The sequence below is a fragment of the Thunnus thynnus genome, chromosome 21 (genome assembly GCF_963924715.1).
Source record: "Thunnus thynnus chromosome 21, fThuThy2.1, whole genome shotgun sequence".
Taxonomy (NCBI): domain Eukaryota; kingdom Metazoa; phylum Chordata; class Actinopteri; order Scombriformes; family Scombridae; genus Thunnus; species Thunnus thynnus.
Window position 1 is genome coordinate 20,912,791 of NC_089537.1, and position 20,348 is coordinate 20,933,138.

General features: G+C 40.6%; 1 protein-coding gene and 6 non-coding genes across 13 annotated transcripts in view; 1 reads left to right on the forward strand and 6 right to left on the reverse strand.

Moving 5' to 3' along the window:
• The window catches only part of LOC137173071 (partitioning defective 3 homolog), a 355,263-nt gene that overhangs the window by 2,579 nt on the left and 332,336 nt on the right, over positions 1–20,348 (forward strand). For 5 of the 7 annotated variants that reach the window (XM_067577762.1, XM_067577765.1, XM_067577764.1 and 2 more), the window contains exon 1: positions 2,088–2,465. The exons of 1 other annotated variant lie outside the window; for it this stretch is intronic. In XM_067577762.1, the coding sequence (XP_067433863.1) occupies positions 2,346–2,465 (120 nt within the window). In that variant the 5' untranslated portion in view covers positions 2,088–2,345. Of the gene's footprint in view, positions 1–2,087; positions 2,466–20,348 lie in introns of those variants that run through there. One more of the 7 variants, XM_067577767.1, reaches the window with a different exon arrangement.
• On the reverse strand, positions 11,643–11,714 carry trnaw-cca (transfer RNA tryptophan (anticodon CCA)). The gene has a single exon. It is a non-coding gene; the product is annotated as a tRNA-Trp (tRNA).
• On the reverse strand, positions 11,951–12,022 carry trnaw-cca (transfer RNA tryptophan (anticodon CCA)). Its single transcript has one exon. It is a non-coding gene; the product is annotated as a tRNA-Trp (tRNA).
• trnaw-cca (transfer RNA tryptophan (anticodon CCA)) lies at positions 12,741–12,812 on the reverse strand. The gene has a single exon. It is a non-coding gene; the product is annotated as a tRNA-Trp (tRNA).
• trnaw-cca (transfer RNA tryptophan (anticodon CCA)) lies at positions 13,531–13,602 on the reverse strand. Its single transcript has one exon. It is a non-coding gene; the product is annotated as a tRNA-Trp (tRNA).
• trnaw-cca (transfer RNA tryptophan (anticodon CCA)) lies at positions 13,873–13,944 on the reverse strand. Its single transcript has one exon. It is a non-coding gene; the product is annotated as a tRNA-Trp (tRNA).
• trnaw-cca (transfer RNA tryptophan (anticodon CCA)) lies at positions 14,669–14,740 on the reverse strand. The gene has a single exon. It is a non-coding gene; the product is annotated as a tRNA-Trp (tRNA).

The following is a 20,348-nucleotide window of genomic DNA, read 5'->3' on the forward strand; positions in this document are numbered from 1 at the left end:
TTTATTTTTAGGTCTAGAATTTCCTTCCATGTGAACAAAATTGGTAGCAGAGAAAATATGGGCTGTACTTTAATTGCTTTTCCCCCAAAACTTTTGTTTACCACACAAACACAGGCTCATCATACAGTGCTGTAAATTGCGGATGGAAAATTTTGCTGTCAGAACAGCAGTTATGTATTTAGATGGATTTTTAAACAGTTTTGTGTTAAGGGCCCGCACTTCACAATGAGAACACAGGCCCTTGTAGGCAACGGACCCCAGTGAAGCTGCGCTGTCTCTCTCCTCCTCCCTGCATTCCTGATGTGCAGTGGACATACTAAAATCCAGCCTTACTTGACTAGAGCAGTTGGGGTTAATAACATTGACATGCTCATGGATGTTGTTTGTATCAAGCTCTCAGGGTTTGGATTCCTGACACCATCCACCTTAAAGAAAAGTTATCAGGCATCAAGGGCACATTGGGGCCCTTTTATTTTAGATGCAGTGAAATTTGAAAAGAATTAGTATAAAGTCATGAAACTGTTCTAGTCTGGACTTTTGGGAAGTGTTTTTCTTCTTTTACCTCTAGGGGGAGTAATAGATGTGTGAAAGAAGGAGTCTGTTTTACAGCTGCAGTTGTCAAAGTGGAAAATTGGACTCCAAAAACTTCAGAATATGTTCTGCTTTTCACTTTGTTACTGAAATATTTTCTTACTTTAGTATAAATCAAGAGATTTGCATGAGCCTAAGGTATGACCATGATGTGACTTGAACACTCAACCTTCTAACGTCAGAGTCAGACACACTATTCTTGCACCATCTGAGCAAATGACCAATAAAGAAAAGGAATAGTGGGACTCATGGTCAAATTAAATCAAAGCAAGCTATAAAACAAAACTAAAAGTATTTGAGCAGAGTTATAACCATTAAGCCCAGCTATATGTTGCATTGAGATAGTTTGATAAAAGGATTGACCATATTGCACTCGTGTTCATGTTCACTCATTTGGACCACATTAGTTCATAAAGAATAAGAGCTGCAGGGAAAGAAGTGAAGCTCTGCAGAAAGGTTGCAGCTTTTATCAGTAAATTGGGTCACATTGTAGATCCAGCCTTAGGCTGATTTCTTATCCTGCACTGCAGTTTAATAATTCAGGCATATATATTACATTAATCAGTGGCATAAGTGCAGGTTGGAGCAGTGCTTTTTATAGATAGATACACAAACCTGACTTTGGTGTGTTCCAAGCAGCTACATCTGAGATCATATGATTACTACAGCTCACTCTGCTGGGTTTTCAGTCTGTCTCATGCATTCAAGTATGACATCAGTTCATATCTCATGTGCTGAATCATCAAGGTAGTCATTACTGTGTCACAGATCCATCATATCCAAGTGTGCAGTGATTCCCAGACTTACCTAACCCCAACTACCAAACGAATAGATCTCCAGTTTATATAAGATAATGTATGACTCCAGGGGAAATCCCATATGAGATGTTTGAACAGAAGATAGATATGCATCAGTAAAGATTTCACATATTTGCACTTGATAGTGTGCAGAGAGAGTAGTGATAATATGTGAACCAATAGTGAGTGAGGTGTGAATTTGAAGTGTTCTTCGGCAAGCCCTGGCAAGGCTGGATTACCAACTGGGCAGGTTGTCTGCATTGCAATTACTTTGTGGCAATCGATTGATTGCAGGTTTGTTTGGTAATATCCACCGCCAAAGCACAATAAATAGTGAAATGGTGAGAGCCATATACAGTGGATACCTGCTGATATTTCATATAATGTGGATGTATTGTTATTGTGGTGATATGGGACACAAATATGTATTTTAAGAGAGTTTATCTAGTCCTAATGACTACCTTTCTTAACTACAACAAAAATAAATGTTTTATATGGTTTTCAGTTACACCTTACTCATATATCTCGGAACTACACTTGCAAACCGAAGCGTTACGCAACTTTTTGAGATAACAAAAACAAAGACATGTAAGGTGAATTTTGACACCACCTGCAGTGTGTTGATTAGTGTTGGAAACATTCTTAGTGCCTGCTCTAACATGTGTGCGCGCTCGCAGTGTCAGTCCAGTGGTGCGCTCTCGCTGGAGAAGCGTTTTGTTGGGAAGTTTCTGTAAGTGAGTCAACACGGCACAGGGAGGACGCCACCCAGCCCCGCCGCTGGATCCAATGCTGGGCTTCTCTCTTCTCCTCCGAGATCGTAGGACACGAAGACAACTTCACTTCGATCTCTTCGCAACAGCTGGGGATTTATTCGTTTTTCACCTTCGCACGCCGGGGATGGTTATTGTCGCTTTGACGCGGCTTTTTCCTCTTTGGAATTAACGCAGCGGAGGAGAAATGAAAGTGACGGTGTGTTTCGGGAGGACCCGGGTGGTCGTTCCGTGTGGAGATGGGAATATAAAAGTCCACAGCCTTATCGATAAAGCGGCTATGAGGTATAAGAAGGCGATCGCAAAGGTGAGTCCCTCTGCTCCGGTGTGCTTTTGTAACGTTTCCCCTCCGTGGGCGCGGAGCTGCACGCTGCACCCAGACTGGAGCCTCAACATGGCGCTTTCACCGGGCTGAGAAAGAGGGAGAGAGTGGGCAGAAGAGAGCCGGTGGCTGCCCCCAAAATTTGGAGCGAGGACCCCCAGGGGCCCCCCGGTGGGAAGAGGGTGGGGGAGTCCACTTAGTTAAACTTTTCATTGTTATTTCAAGAGAAATGCCGAAGAGGGATTGTTTTGGTCGCGATTTACAAAGTTGTGTTTCTGCGTTGAAGTAAATGGGGTGATGTAGATCTGTTTGGTTGTCCGTGAAAAAGTTGGGAAAACCCTGGTGTGTTGACTGTTAATTGTTCCCATTCAGTAGCCTACTAGTTGTAGTGGCAGAAAAGTGCACAAGAGTGCGCAGAGTTCATCCAAACAGAGTGTGTGGAGCAGAGGATGAAATAGGAACAGAGTAACCCGCGCTGTGTTAGTTTGTGTGTGTCATTACTGCAGTTTAAAGTTACAGTAAAAAACGTGTGCAACATGACAAAACAATTACAAAATATGTATTAAAACATAGCAAACTGGCTATGATATAAATATTATAAGTCCCACTAGGACTATTAGTTATACCTGAGGTACATATACCATTCACTATACTGTAAATTCACTGGTTGTCACATTTTTTCTGGATTCATGTCTTTACAATACAACACAGTTAATCTGTTTTTATGGAATAAGTAGTCATATTCCAATGGAATCTCTCCCTTCTATTTTGAGAAACCCTGCCTTGTAGTCATTGCCCTTTCAGTTACATGTTTGTGAAAAAATTTTCATCTATGAAGTGATGGAGCGCATGACTGTGTGAAACTCCTGTGCCAAATTTGAATGAGGCCCGACTAGGACACTGATTGCTTTTCCCTTTGTGGGTTTCAAGTGGCTGCGCTTTAAAGCCCATTTAATGACTAAAGAATGAATTAAAGTTTGGTAGTGACAGCACTTTCTCTTTGACAGTGTGTGGTATTATCATTGGAGTCACATTAATGTTGAAGATTTTCCTCAAGGGCCTTGATGACCCCAAGCTGGTTTTGCCAAGTAATTTCTTTTCTGCATTTAAGCATTCAGAGAGCTTTTCATCTTCTCTGTTTTAGAGAGATGAAATTTCAGTAACCTTTTGAAAGGTTTCAGAAAGATCCAGAATGAGGGCTAGATGCTCAGCAACGTATAGACTGATAAAATACTCTGGAAAGGATGAACATTCACTATATTAGTTCAGTATGGATGAATAGTGGATGTTGCCACTGAAGGCAAACAGTGACGAAGTAGGTCAACGTTAACACTCATTCTTAAACAGCACTTCCTCCTTAGGCACACACAAGCAATGACACACACATTCACTCCTCTGTTTACCAGTGCTTGATGGTTTTCCACGGTTCAGCAGAATGGAGGCGACTGGCCCATTGATCCATGCAGTGGTACTGTAAATGTAGAAGTGTAGGCTTTCCCTCTGGAGAACACTTTGGCTCTGGGTCAACACTAACTACCGTATTACAGGCCACCCAAGACCTTTGGACTACAGGAAGATGTAATCAGATATACAGTAGGTCACTTGAGTTTTATGATATTCCTGCAGCTGACAGCAGCATAGTAGTGCTTTAACCCTTAACTCCTGTGTGCAAAGGTTGCTATTTGTTGACCTTTACTAAAAAGTGAGGGAGGAGTATGAGATGTAACAAAGAACCTGGATGTTGAATTTATGTAGTATGTGGCTTAACCATAGGCCACCAGGACACTGCAACAAATATGAAAAGACCTGACACAAAACCAAAGATGTGCAGACTCTGTATCATGCAATATGTATTTAAATGCTCAAATCAGAATTTGTCACTGCTGCTATAAAAAAATACCTAAATCATACATAATTCATCTCACAAAGTCAGCTTGGGTGATGCAGATTTAGCAGGAAGAGCAAAGAAAAAAAGAAAAGGGAAATAGGCATCTGCCACAATTCAGATACTTCAGAGTGCAAAGACATGTTCTGCAAGTGAAAAATGTTGAAAAAACGATACAGGGAAGTGTAGGTACATCACTCACAGTTCATAAATGTATGGAATATTGGCGGCATGCCAGACAACAAGGTAAAACACGACTAAGAGTCTATAGCCATGCTAGGCTGTGCTTTAGTAAAGTTGTGCTATGAGCTACATGTCAGTATGCTAATGTGCTCATAATCATAATGCTGGTATTTGATCATCAACCTCAAGTATTGGACAAATTAAAAAAAAAATGGACCTGATAATGGCAGTAGATGAAAAGTCAGGGGGTCACTGAATCAATGAGATTTGGCGAGTCAATCAATCCAGTAGTTGTTACAATATTATTGTTACAATAGCCAAGAATCAGACACAATTAAGATCCAAAGGCCTTGCAGTGTGAACGCAGGCCTGTCGTGCTCTCTCTATTGGAAACACTTCCTGCTTGAGCTGAAACTCATCTCTTCAACAGCTACTTCACGTCCGCCTCTTCTCTACCATCCTCTTCTATACTTACAGCTGATCCTCCCTCCGCCTACCTTCTGTCTGGAATGTTTTATCTTCCTCGTTAATACACATGAACTGTCTTGCATTCCATAGATATTTGTTGCACGCATTGTTACGGCAATGCTGTGATGCTTGGCGCTCACTTGCTTGTAATGTCAGTGATCTGTGAAATTAGACATATTCTCCTGTCTGTTGAATTAGCTGTAACAGTGGTGGAGCCCAATCAGACACAGTCACAAGCTGGTGCTGGTGTACCTGATCTTCTCTGGGGACTCTTGAGGGCTTCGTCACAGTCTCTGCGGGACCAGGAAGTATGCATCAATCACCCACTCAAGCACCATTAACCTCAGAGTCAATCTAGTCAACAGTATGCACAGTCATGAAGGATTAATGCTAAATGGCTTTTTGCGCTTCTCATCCTGCCTTCCTGTTGACAGGGCTGTTGTTTTTTGCACTTGGCCGGTCACGTAATGACTGAGTACTAACCACATTTTTAGTCATATAAGAAAGAGGAATATTTTGTGGGCTTTCCTGTTGGCATACAAAACACCACGTGGACGTGACTGGGAGGTTCAGGTTCTTTGCTCATCTTCTTATAGTCTGGTTTCACTCACATCTGGTGCACTGTCAGAGACATAAAACAACAGAATACTCAAGCACTCAGTCACTAAATCCATAATTTGTGGCTCCAACCCTTTGATGAGATGCATCCCAAGAGCCCATTTGTCCCCTACTTTCCCACAGAAAGCTAAATGTAGGCTGCTGTTTTTCCTCCCAGAATTCCACAAATTCAGACTTACAGACAAGTCACAACATACCAAAGGTTGTTGTAATACACAGATTCAGAGTATTCTCATGGAACAATACACTTAAGCAATGCAAAGCCCTACATTTCCATACTACCCTTTGTTTGTTTATACAGTATCAGTAGCATATAATGAGCATATGTCTTCTGGTTCCTGCATGTCTTAAGACCATGAAGTCAATGATTTATCTATTTTTATAGCCCATACAGATTGTATGAGCTATGGTCATCAATCACAAAATGTTAAATGGCTGGTTGACTTAACAGTGACATGTCCACAAGAGAAATGATGAAAATTGCTGTTATACTAAAATCATTCTTGGAGCCAAATGATTTAAACAGTGGTTAGTGGGAATAGGCATAGGACTGATTTGAGGCTGTACGCTATTGTCTGTCATTACCACTTAAAATAGCAGCCCTACCCACTGATTGGGAACACTCCTCAGAAATATTTAGTCTCTAGCAGTGTTGCTGTCGCTGTGTTGCTCCTCTGCACTGCTCCAAACTGCAGGTTTTCTGCAAATAACACCATAGAAGCTGAAATCCCCTACTTTCACTGTGACTGATAATATACCCTGACATTTAGGGGAATAGGGCTCTGCTTATGCACTTTTTTGCTGAGTTAGATGAGTTAGATCTGTCTGTTAAATACGGTAAAGCAGGTAACTGATTAGCTTACCTTAGCATTAAGACTGGTAGCAGGGGGAAACAGTTAGCAGAAATTGTCACTTTTACGCAAAAAACAAGCTACAATGTGTTCATTATTGAGCTGTAGAGGAGCTGTTAGGTGAATTTTTGGACAAAGTTAAGCAAGCTGCTTCCGCTTGCTTCCAGTCTTAATGCTAAACTTTATGCTAGCTCATTTGCATTACCCAAAATGTCAAACTACCAAACTGCAAATTGAAGAGCAAATTCAATGTGTCAGTTTAATGTGTTTCTTTGAACGTATACCATGTCTCTTTGACTTCTTGTAACAGATTACTATGCTATACCAAGTCCCTCTTATGTGCTTTCTTTGTCTTTCTTGTTTTTCTCACCCTGTGCTTCCCCCAGAGGAGGCCACCCGTGTTCTTATTAATGGTTGGACATAAATCCTGTCAAATACCATTGAATCATGGTTTTATATACACTGTTTTTCTTGATGGTTTTTTTCTGTTAATTAGCGTCAAAGAAGTGTAGCTTCATCCACTGTGAAAAGTTGTAAACCATGTTAATGAGACCGTGGATATTGTTTTATATGGTACTGGATAAAGTAACATGTTTATTGCACTTAAAAGAACCAGATGGCAGAATCACACACAGGGACAGAAAACAGATTCATTGGGCCAGAGGAATGGACAACTAATAACTAACAATAATCTGCCATACAGTTCATTAGACCCACACACGTGTACAAACGCTACACCTTGCCAGCTGCGTACCGCTGACCCCTGTCTTAGGGCTCCCAGTCTCTCTGGCTCCTTGTCAGATCAAAACAAATTGGCTGTTGAGTAACTTTAAGTTATACCTCATGACAGACAAACACACAGGGGGAAAGCTGCTCCCCTCAGCACTGTCGGTGAACTCAGGATAGATGCTTTCCTGCCACAGGGCAAAGGCTGAAACCTGAGTATCTGTGTGAGATAAAATGTTTAGATGTTGATTTGTGGGGAAAGTGAATGACAAAAAGGCCTCCAAATCATATGTTAGATACATTTGCATCTGTTGTAGAAACCAGCCTCTAGGCATTTTCAGAGCAGGAACAGCCATTGTTGTTACTTCGAACGTTTTAAACTCCATATCTTGATGGGTGGCCTAAACCTGGACACCAGAGTGGCACATAGAGAGGGTGTTGTGAAGTGTTGTGTTGGCATGTACTGACATTTCTTAAGTGATCTTAAGCAAAGATACTGTATCTCTGCCGGAAAATCCGGTATCAAATTACAGTAAAATGGTAAAAACGTGAACAACAGTTGAACTTGCTTCCAAATGCACTGCTTAAAACACGACTTGTCTGTTCTCTATTCTACTCAAAGTACAACTAGAGGTATTAATGGTCATCTACTCTCAGGTAAGGACCTAACACGAGTCTCATGCCAGTACAGCTGCACAGAAACACCGCTAAGAGAAAGTGGGAAGTGCCGTAGGAAAGGTTGTCAGAGATCATTAGCTCACTACACTCAGCGGCTCAGTGGTTATGTAATGGAGAGGGCTGCTGTATGTGAATAGGAATATTACAGCAGTGGAAGATAATTGAGGAGATTATCATGTCAGTGGACTGTACAAGGCTGAGCTCTATAGGTCCTGTAGGATGATGGGGTGCTGTGTGATTGATGGTAACTGAGTAGGAGTGGGTCTATGGTTCAACTGTGGTCAAGTAGCAGTGATTTTCAAGTTCATTTCTACCACAGCAGGGAGTAAAACAGGGGAGGAATAAGAGAAGTGTGGACTCAATAACCTTTCATCTTCTTGTTGTGTTGTCCTCTTACTTTTCTTCAGTTTATTCTTCATTTGTTTTTCATCTCCTCTTGTATCTTGATCTTTCGCCTTTTTTTTCCCTTTCTCTCCAGCTGGTCGACAAAGTGTTGTCTTCCAGCCGACTGAGCATTGTCCTTGCTTTCGTGCTAACTCCTTCCAGGGGAATTGTTGCCTACCAGCCTTTGAGTAAAACATCACACAACACCCGCTGCTCCAAAAGTCACGAGTTGCAGTTTGCCCAAGCATCCAGAAAAGATGTTCAGTACACCGGCCTGCACTGCACTCCTTCACCATCTGTTCACTGAGGTTTAAGACTTTGACTTACTTAATCTTCTCTGCAGTTCTTTCCTTAAAAATATGGCACAGTATATTGTGAAAGAACGCCAGGTGCTTTACGCAATGTCAAAAATCTGCAGCAATAATAGAGCACACAGCATTGCAGGACAAAAAGACTGTAATTTCACATTGAGGTAACATTATGTTTAGTTGTATAGTGCAGATGCAGAAGCAGTAGTTAAATACTAGCCTCAAAAATTTGGAAGAGACCTCAAAGAAATGACTGCAGGGTAAGTTTAGTTCGGTCAGTGTAGAAACATACAGTGCTGTCCATCAGTTGCCAGACTGTGACACATTATTTGTAGCTTTGGCTCTGTACTCCGGCACGTCAGACACAGTGACTATGAGGTTTAAGTTCTGATTTTCAGCTTTTAGGGTGTTTCAATGTGTTATTGGGTGAACAGTGCAATACTTTTTATACATAGATCCCCAATATTAGGAGCATGATAACCCTAAACATACTGATAATCATGGCAAGATGTTTTATGACTCAACATTGGAATGTTTTGAGTAGTAAAGTCAGTCACCTGATGTGGCAAAACCCCAAAACAAGTAAGAAGTGATGTTGGCTGCAGTACAGGCCTGACAGAACATCACCAGGTTAGATATCAAGTGCCTGCTGGTATCTGTGGGTTATAGAGTTCATAGAGTCAGTCATTTGCCCCAAATCTGTCTAATACAAATCCAGAGGGCTACAGTTAGGGTTTGAAGGTAGAATACAAAACGTTCTACATTTCCCAAACTGTTCACCCAATACAGGTACAAATGCCCTTAAATTAAAGCTGAAAGTTACAACTTTAACCTCACAGTTGTTGCTTCATTTGAAATCCAGTGTAGTGCAGTACAAAACCAAAACAACAAAAAACGGTCAATGTCTAAATACATATTAAAGCTGGAGTGTGGGACTTTCGAGAGTAATAAAATAATGTTGACACATGCTTATGTCATAGGCTCCGCCAAAGCCTACTCCATCGCTACCATAACAGTGGATAAATTGTTTTGAGTGTCACACAACCCCAATCCCACCAATGAAATTACTCATTTCATCAGAATTTGATCTATTCGGTCTGATAACATTTGGAAAGATCTAGAAGAGCTGCATGATTATTTTATCCCCATTCAAGTTAGCAGAGAGCTAAGTGGAAGTTAGCTGGCTCGGCCAGTGGACGTGTCTAGTGGGCAGAGATCTCTATGGGCAGAGCATGTACAGTATGCATTCATCCAACCAGAGTGGGAATGTCAAACCTGACATGAGATTAAAACTCTGGTATACTGTGAAATACAGAGAGATTTACCTGGTGGCGATAGGCTTAATCAGCATTGTGTGAACTCATTTGGCAAGGGCTTGAATGTAACAAATGTTCATTTATATGTAAAAGTTCCGCACTGCAGGTTTAAGGACTGCACTGTAGATGCTATAGACTGTGGTCTACATTAGTGTGGCTGGGCATTTGAGTCAATGTCAAAGAGAATTTGAGACTACTTCCGAACAACCTGTCTGGCTGACTGATTTAATGACTGTCTGGCGAGTTCTCTCGCTCATGTGAATGGCACCAAGGACAACGACCTCCACATTGAGTCCCTTATCTTTCCCAAACAGCGTCTCTCTTTAGGGTCAGGCTAAGATGACTTTAGGGCTTCCCCACTGGCTATCATGCCACTCAGGTGTACACACAGGTGCTGATATATGGTATGCACGTGGTAGGGAGGGCACATGCATGCAAAGACTTGTGACTCTGCAGAGGGCAAAACACCAGTCATTTTGTATTCAAAGCATAGAGCTTGAGTGCTGCACACAAAAGTGGGAGAATTTCTGGCAGTAGTTGCTAAACACAGCAATGTGAGCAGGCTGCATGCCATCACGGCAACTGCCAAAGTCTGAATATGCCATTGCCATGCCAAACCATTGCATGACTGGTGTTTTCCGGCTACATATACCCTATGTCTAGGCATTCAGGGTCAGGGTCAGTTTCTGTTGTCACTGCTGATGTGGTTTTAATAGCTGGTACAGATCTTTTGGTTTTCTTTTTACTTTCATTATCCACTGGCCTTGAAGCTAAATAACAGAAATCCCTTTTGTTGTAAAATCATTCACAGATTTCTCAGGCATTGATACTGTGTGGCAAAAAGCAAATGTTGAATTTGTAGGTGTTTAACATTTTGGCGTATGTTTTTTTCTTTCAGAGATAACACGGCTCCGTTCAGACGTAGCTCAGTGTGACCAAACTGACATATCAAACATGAGTTCTTGATAGCTGCCAGCTTGTGTTTTCCTATCCCAGCCACAGCCTTGTGATGGTGGGGACTCCGTTTTGTTATCTTTACCCACTGGTTCAGATAATCCAGCTAATCATTAGCCTGAACCGTTAGAAGCAGGACAATAGAGTGCACTACACATGAACTCGCATAACTTAGATGTATGTTTGTGTTGAAAGGCTACTCTTCATAGCTTCAGGAATGCTAGAGATAGCGTTGCCGTCCCTGTTTATTCAAGATGGTGAATATCTGTTGTTGTGCCAATAAAATGTAGCAGCAGATATCACCAAGAACTATTTGTTTAGCCATCATAAATTGTTTGTATTTGTCTTTTTGAAGGGCCCTCTTAGTATTATTTGGCATATTAACACCAGTTTAACCATCCTGACAAACTCCAGTTGGAGATTTGTTTGAGAATAATGGTTGGAACAGACTGTATGGTAGCATGAGCATTTTACAGATTAATTGTTAACCATTTGATTAACTGACACACTGGTGTGAGCCATAGGAAACATTTGACAGTGACAATTCAACATCTTCACCATCCTGAACCAGTCCTTAGACACATGTGGTCGATGTTTATGATTAGAAGAGGCAGCCTGGGATGAATTTGTTATTTTTTCAGTTGTGTTTTGAGGTCCTGTTGTGAGTAATGAGTAGAGTTCAGGAGGATCTTAATTACATTAGAAGCTTTGTTTTCTTTATCTGGCAACTTGGATGACAGGTACATTGCTAACATTAATTTTTTTGTATGCAGATGTGCTTCTTAAAACTTTGACCCCGACGTGATTTGAACACGCAACCTTCTGATCTGGAGTCAGACGCGCTACCGTTGCGCCACGAGGTCTTGACAGACCTGGTAGTCTACTTCCATATCCAACCTGTAGCCAAGTCTCTCCCATAACATTGGGAGTTTACAATAAAAAGTTGAGATCTGTTCTGATAATTGTCCTGTTCATAATGGATAGGTAGTTATAGCCAGGTCGCTGCGCTTAATGATGCCCTTACAAAAGGTAGGTCCTTGAACAACACAGCTAGGTGCAATTTCTTGTCCACAATTTCCCGGTGTACATCTTAAACTTTTGACCCCGACGTGATTTGAACACGCAACCTTCTGATCTGGAGTCAGACGCGCTACCGTTGCGCCACGAAGTCTTGACAGGAGCTGTAGTCTACTTCCATATCCAAACTGCACTCAAGTCTCTCCCATAACATTAGGAGTTTACAATAAAAATTGGGATCAGCAGCCTGTACTACAAAGCAGGATTTGGGGTTAGCAAGGTAACTTCAGGTTTAACTCTGGGTTTTCAGTCCTATGACAGTGGCTCATTTCTTACCAGGGTACATCACCATGGTAACCATCACCATATATAATAATTCCTACATGTATTTGAAGCCTTAGCCAACTTTTAATATTTGGAAATTATTTCTAGTGTTTCTATATCTTTTTATTCTGTTCTATAATTACAGGCTTATTGAATATGACTTTTTGCTATCCCTAGAACAGAAGTTTTCTGCAGGCACTTGGTATAATCGTTTTATCTCATATCAGTTGAAGTACTTCATTCATGGTTTGATGATGTCGCTCATAATTAACAACCCTGCCTCTTTCACATGAACACGCTTGTAGCTGGATAGGAAAATGTGGAGTTGACTGATCTAGTTTATAGCCATGTTCATAGTACTGGTTATCTGGACGACCAATATTAGACCCTGGGTATGTTGAACTTGCTTTGTTGTACAGGCCTGTGTTCTGATAATTGTCCTATTCATGATGGATATAGCCAGGTAACTGCACTTAACAATGTCTTTACAGCAACACAGCTAGGTGCAATTTCTTATCCACAATTTCCAGGTGTGCATCTTAAACTTTTGACCCCGACGTGATTTGAACACGCAACCTTCTGATCTGGAGTCAGACGCGCTACCGTTGCGCCACGAGGTCTTGACAGGAGCTGTAGTCTACTTCCATATCCAAACTGCACTCAAGTCTCTCCCATAATAATAGGAGTTTACAATAAAAATTGGGATCAGCAGCCTGTACTACAAAGCAGGATTTGGGGTTAGCAAGATAACTTCAGGTTTAACTCTGGGTTTTCAGTCCTATGACAGTGGCTCATTTCTTACCAGGGTACATCACCATGGTAACCATCACCATATATAATAATTCCTACATGTATTTGAAGCCCTAGCCAACTTTTAATATTTGGAAATTATTTCTAGTGTTTCTATATCTTTTTATTCTGTTGTATGATTACAGGCTTATTGAATATGACTTTTTGCTGTCCCTAGAACAGAGGTTTTCTGCAGGTACTTGGTATAATCGTTTTACCTCATATCAGTTGAAGTACTTCATTAATGGTTTGATGATGTCGCTCATAATTAACAACCCTGCCTCTTTCACGTGAACAAGCTTGTAGCTGGATAGGAAAATGTGGAGTTGACTGATCTAGTTGATAGCCATGTTCATAGTACTGGTTATCTGGACGACCAATGTTAGACCCTGGGTATGTTGAACTTGCTTTGTCATACAGGCTTGTGTTCTGATAATTGTCCTATTTATGATGGATATAGCCAGGTAACTGCACTTAATGATGTCTTTACAGCAACACAGCTAGGTACAATTTCTTATCCACAATTTCCAGGTGTGCATCTTAAACTTTTGACCCCGACGTGATTTGAACACGCAACCTTCTGATCTGGAGTCAGACGCGCTACCGTTGCGCCACGAGGTCTTGACAGTACCTGTAGTCTACTTCCATATCCAAACTGCACTCAAGTCTCACTCATAATAATAGGAGTTTACAATAAAAATTGGGATCAGTAGCCTGTACTACAAAGCAGGATTTGGGGTTAGCAAGATAACTTTAGGTTTAACTCTGTGTTTTCAGTCCTATGACAGTAGCCCATTTCTATATCTGGATATAGCCAGGTCACTGCCTTTACAGCAACACAGCTAGGTACAATTTCTTATCCACAATTTCCAGGTGTGCATCTTAAACTTTTGACCCCGACGTGATTTGAACACGCAACCTTCTGATCTGGAGTCAGACGCGCTACCGTTGCGCCACGAGGTCTTGACAGGAGCTGTAGTCTACTTCCATATCCAAACTGCACTCAAGTCTCTCCCATAATAATAGGAGTTTACAATAAAAATTGGGATCAGCAGCCTGTACTACAAAGCAGGATTTGGGGTTAGCAAGATAACTTCAGGTTTAACTCTGGGTTTTCAGTCCTATGACAGTGGCTCATTTCTTACCAGGGTACATCACCATGGTAACCATCACCATATATAATAATTCCTACATGTATTTGAAGCCCTAGCCAACTTTTAATATTTGGAAATTATTTCTAGTGTTTCTATATCTTTTTATTCTGTTGTATGATTACAGGCTTATTGAATATGACTTTTTGCTGTCCCTAGAACAGAGGTTTTCTGCAGGTACTTGGTATAATCGTTTCATCTCATATCATATGAAGTACTTCATTAATGGTTTGATGATGTCGCTCGTGATTAACAACCTTGCATCTTTCACATGAACACGCTTGTAGCTGGAGAGGGAAACGTAGAGTTCTAGTTGATAGCCAGCTTCGTAGTACTGGTTATGTGGACGACCAATGTGAGGCTCAGTAAAGACACCCTGGGTATGTTGAACTTGCTTTGTAGTACAGGCCTCTGTTCTGATAATTGTCCTATTCATGATGGATGGGGAGTTATAGCCAGGTAACTGCACTTAATGATGCTTTTACAGCAACGTACAATATCTTATCCACAATTTCCAGGTGTGCATCTTAAACTTTTGACCCCGACGTGATTTGAACACGCAACCTTCTGATCTGGAGTCAGACGCGCTACCGTTGCGCCACGAGGTCATTGGCACAACTGTAATTTTGTGTTTGCCTTCTCTTTTCGTTATTACTCCTGCCTACCCCTCTAACTCCAGCCCTATTCACCTCTAACTCTTCCGTTTGTTGTCACAGGTTAGTCACCAGCAGACTAGCTTTGGGAAAGGTTACCATTAAGCTCCTTTCATGTAATTCTTCTGAACTGAATGGTAGATGGCAGGCAGTGTTTGGGAGTCAGGGAAATGAGCCTCAACACAGCCAACTGAAACACAGTAGGACATGGCAGAATAAGTAGTAATCTTTTGTTATACAAAACCATCCTGCAGCTTATTGTTCTACAGAAGCTATGATCTAAAATCTAAACCCCTCATTAGATGTGTTATTGCGTCTATTCCCTTGTTTTATATTATTTTCCTCCATCTTCTTTTCTGCAGCATTTTTGGAGATTATTTAGCCTTTTCCATCTTTTGTGAGGCAAGTTGGTGTAGGGCAGTTGCTTGTTGGTGGAAAATTCAGAACATGTAAATCTACAAATTCATCCTGTACCGTCAAACCACTCTCTCTCTTTTTTGTTGTGGGGTAGTGGCCAGAAATATGCCTTCATGAAAGAAAGGATTAGCACAATGTTCAGCCATTGGATGGGTTGAAAGATGGCATTCATAACCCATATTTGCATTCTTTTAAATGGAATATTTGAGCAGGGTGACAAGGTGTTGAATTAAACGTATTTCTGGAAGAAAGGGCCAACAATATATTTCACTAATGCCACTAAGATGGAAAAGCACTTTCAAACCTCCCCAGCATGTTCTTAAAGGCTGTTTTGACAGCCTCCACTGTCTACACTCAGCACATCTTAACATGGAGGCCCCTTTTTTCTGCTCTTAAAATACACTCAGGCATTACTTTTCCATTCAGTAATGGTATGGGCTGCTGTAGCTCCACTTCTTAATTCAGGAGAAGCTCCCAGATCTGGCTTTTTGGAGGGGAGAAGCTCCCCCCCAGGCTTTTATAGATTCCAGTTATAACATCATTTCTCAGAGGCAGAGCTGCTCTGGAGGCAGAAATAATCGCTTTGGTTTACTTAAACTTCAATGGATACAGTCAAGGAATCTTGGCTTTGTAGGCTGGTGAATAAGAATGGTTTGAAAAATATGAATAATAATGTTGTTGTGACCATTCATCAACTTGAAAGGTCAGTCAGGGTATCTAATAACTTTTCACTATCTGCATTAGTTCAGTTAGCAGAAAGAACGAACATTAAACTTTATGATCTAAGCTTCCTGCTCGCTTAACTTCTTACTGACAGCTTTCATGCTACTAAGCCAGAAAAAAGAAAAACTGTCATCTTTTTGGCTCTGCATATCAGCATCCAACTCAAGATGATTTCTGCCCTCAGAGCAGCTCGCCTGTTTGTAAAACTAAAACTCCAGTCTACTGTTGTTTCAGAGCCACAAGACAATGGTTGGTAGTTCATATAATATGCTTCACCGACTGGCTGGCACACTGGCTGATGGAACGGACTGAAGTTAAAGCTGACCACAGAGTCGAGGAAGTTGAGTGGTCTCCACTAACAACCCTACAGCTATGGTGTGGAAAGCTATATAGTGTATACATTTGCTTCACAGCATTTTTATTGTTCAATGTGATGACATAGTCATGGCTAAAAATGGTGTGTTTGTTGGAAAGAGGTAATTATGGGAATTTTGGGGGGTAAATATGTGGATTTGGTCAGCACAGTGATTTGGATAAGACCAATTCAAAGCGTATTTCCTTTTGTTTTGTGTACAGCAGCATGCTGAAGTGCTTCCAGTTGTTCCTTTTGTTTTTCTCATCCCACGTCTCCGTGAGATGACAATTCCTGCCTCCAGCTGGATCTGACTGTGAGCAAGTCGTAGCAAAGGCCAGCTATGTGGTTTGCGGTGTTTCAACATGCAGGCCAAGCCAGGCCCTCTTGGGTGTGATCCACTGTTTTGTCAACAGCTTATTTCTGCGGCCACGACTGCATTTACAGAGAGCTCACAAGCACGGGGTGTTTGTCAAAGAATTAAGAAAAAGCACCATCAACGCTTGTCTTTCAGGTTTCAGAGGGGGCATATCCTATATTCCTTATGTAAGGTTATTTTCACATTATATATGGGTGAGGAGACAGGCCTATCCCTGTTACAGTGCTAAAAATATGATTTAAAGCTCCAGGTCAGAAACACTATAATGGCAACTGTAATTTCTATAATGCTGCTTCAGACTATATTATGAAACCTTACATGCTCATTAATGCAGCAGCTTTATCTGTCCACATAACTATGGTGCATTAAAAAAAGGTACACCATATGTGAAAAGCAAAGTGAATGGGAACAACCCTAAATTAAGAGTGACTTTTTAAAAAATTAAAAAATCAAAAAAAGTTAAAAAAAAAATATTTACTTTTAAAGCTGTAATATAACTTGTGGCACTTAATGGCACAGGTGGAACTAATAACCTTAACGATGTGTCTGTTCCATTTAGGAGCATCATATATAAGCCATGATAGTCAGCCAGCACGCACAATACCACAGAACACCTAAATGGAATGCAGCCGTTAGCTAATAATGTAATTAATTACACCCGTGCTTTTCCTCCTATGACACGTCAGAATGTGTGCTGTAAAAAAGGCCTATGATTATTTTTCTATGTATACAAGGGTGTACAACAACTCCTAAATGAGCCGACAGACAGCCTTAACACGGTGATTTCTTTATAAAGTTGCTATGGCTAAATTGTTAGCAAACAACTGCCTATTTACACAACCGGCAGACATGGAGCACTAGTTTTCGTCATGTTTCTGGACACCTCAAACAGGTTAGTCCAATATTTATTCTCCTTTAGGTCTGTTTGTTCTCTACCAACTACTAAACTACTAAAATATCTGGCTCTTAGCATGCTAGGTGTTTACTTTCTTCACTAGCTAGCAAGCTAACTGTTAACTTTGTTGGTGTCAACATCTGCCTGTTGCTGCTGCGAAACAATGAGCTAAAGATGCTGAAATCCTGCTTTGAGCTAACAGTTATGCAATTAGGTGATAATTCTTTGTGTTTATCACTGTGAATGACTCTTTTTTTGACATTACACATAATCATTTGATTCCGTGTTAACAGAAAAATATGTATTAGCCAAGCTTTAGCTAACTGAACCTCTGTTGAACATGGTCGAGACTGTTACTGTCACTCTGTTGTAGCAGGTCCCAGGTGTTACTTGGATAAATATGTATCTCATCTCAACTTTCTTTAATGTTTCTTTTTGCCTTAATTACTGGTATTAGCTTTCCCTACATAACACCCTTTTTGTCCTCTGGAGAAATGCAGGTAGAATTTAATGTCTCCCAGTGGTTATTAGTTGCCTTCTACTTTTGCAAGTAGTACTGACATCTAAATTTGGATAAAATACTATTATGAGTCCACAGCATGTGTAATTTGGCCAGTTAAATGAGCTTTGGCAGATTTTAGTAGCCTAAGTTATTTCAACATAATAATGCCACATTTTATTATTTCCTCATGGAAAACTCTTTCTGCTTTCTCCTTGTGTGCAGTTTCTCCCATACAGCAGTGTCTCTGTTTGGGATTGAGAGCCTTGCACACGAGCACTTAAGCAGGGCAGATGTTTGGAAAAACAGCTTGAGCAATTACCCTCCAGTAGAAGTCTTTGTACAGACTGGGTGGGAAAAGCAATTACAGTGTTGATTAGAATGATAATTTCATAGCTAATTGATTTATATGCTTTATTTTGTGTATTTATTAAGGCTTGCAGTAATTTGATTAAGCCACATAAGATTTAGAAAAAGATTCATATACAACATCAAAGCTGTCCTGTGGCTTTGTCTGTCATTGGTTTTTGATCCCACTAATGCACTCTGGGTCTTTGAACCCTCGAGCACCATGCACACACAGACTCTATCTTTCAATGAGTAAAGTAAATAAACATGGTTCTATATAGTCAGTGGCTGCACGAAGCTTTATTCAACCTACATCTTGATCTCATATTAGTAGATGAACTATAATTATGCTGAACCTAATCAGTAATTGTGTATTTGAGCATCTATGTGACATAATTGTACTTCAGTATCAATACTCAGTAATGATCTGACCATAGAAATGCCTTTTTTATAAGGCCATCCATATTTTTTGACTTAAAATAGTAAGTAAAAGATGAACAATATCTAATTTCAAGATGTTCTTCAACCCCATTTTTAACTTTAAACTGGGTTTGGCTTTAGGACATTTCAGTATTCATTATTCATTCAGTATTCAGTGTTCATTATCAGCATGAGCTTAATTTTTCATGCTGTTGATACAGCAGTTCCCTGGATGCAGTTTACCCTGATTAACTCAAAAGAGCCTTGTGCCAAAAAGAGGTGACTAGTATTCAAACTGCGCATCTATTGATCAGCTATAATTGTTCTCATAAACCGTTCCCTACTGGTCTGGAATCCATTATGTTGTCAAATTAAATCATTGCTATTCTCTCGAGCTGAGGGCACTTTGGCATTTCCTTTACCAAATAACTGAATAATCTGTCCTCTCTGTGATATATGATCCTTCTTTACTTGCCTCTGCTTTGCCAACACATCTGCAAACAAACCTGTTTTTCTGAAAAACACCCGTCCATCAGTGTCAGAGAAGGGATATCACATTGACACAGACATTATTCACCTGTGATTGTAGTATTGAAAATGTACGTACTTTTGCTCTATTCCTTAGGGAACGTGGGTGAAAAATATCCACTTTTTATGCATAGTGGTGACTGGCATTTATATGAATGTATTTGTGTGGATTTTTCCAAGCATCTGCCCACCAAGATATCCTCTCAAAACACCCAGACGGAGCTGTGAAATGGATATGGCATGCTCAGGACTACAGGAGAAAAATAAATCCGTGATGTAGAAGGGCTTAGACGCCGGCGGGACTGTAGGATATTGCTGTCATTTGGACTGATCTATTTTGAATTGAGCAGTGGTATATGAACAGAGTGATAGGAAAAGTTTTCTATTCTAAAGTGGATTCCTATCTTTGAGAAGTTAATGAACGCAGGAGAAACGTTTTTGGCAGGTTTTGTGCTCTGGAGCTTAAAGTCTTTAAAATCAAAGTTAGGACTTCCCTTGCTGGGAATCGCTCTTCTCTTTTCTCAGGGCACTGATTCAAGAGTTTCTGTTGTGGAAATATACTAAAGTAGTCAGGAGTTCAATGCGGCTTAACTCTGATGAATGATAATTTAGATTGGTATTATTATCACTATGAGCTGAGTTCCAAAAGCTGCCTGTTTTTTATGTGTTCCCACTCAGGAGTCCTATAAAGTATGAATGAGACTTGACATGAGCAGCTGAAATTCCCTGATACAAAGATTAATGGCGGAAATCTGCAAACTCTCTTGACGTGCTTATAACCTCCAGCTGTAGTGTGCTGATGTCACTCACCGTATTTGCTATTACATTAAAGCAGAGCATTGCATTTTGACCTTGGCTGTAGTTCCATTGTGTGCGGCCTTTGGAGTAAGTGAACTAGTTCTTTATTGCTCTTCAACAAGAACAATTATGCGATCGCAGCCCAAGGCTACCAAGTTCTTCACGAGAAAAAATGATTCAGAGATGACTCAGTCTTTTTTATCA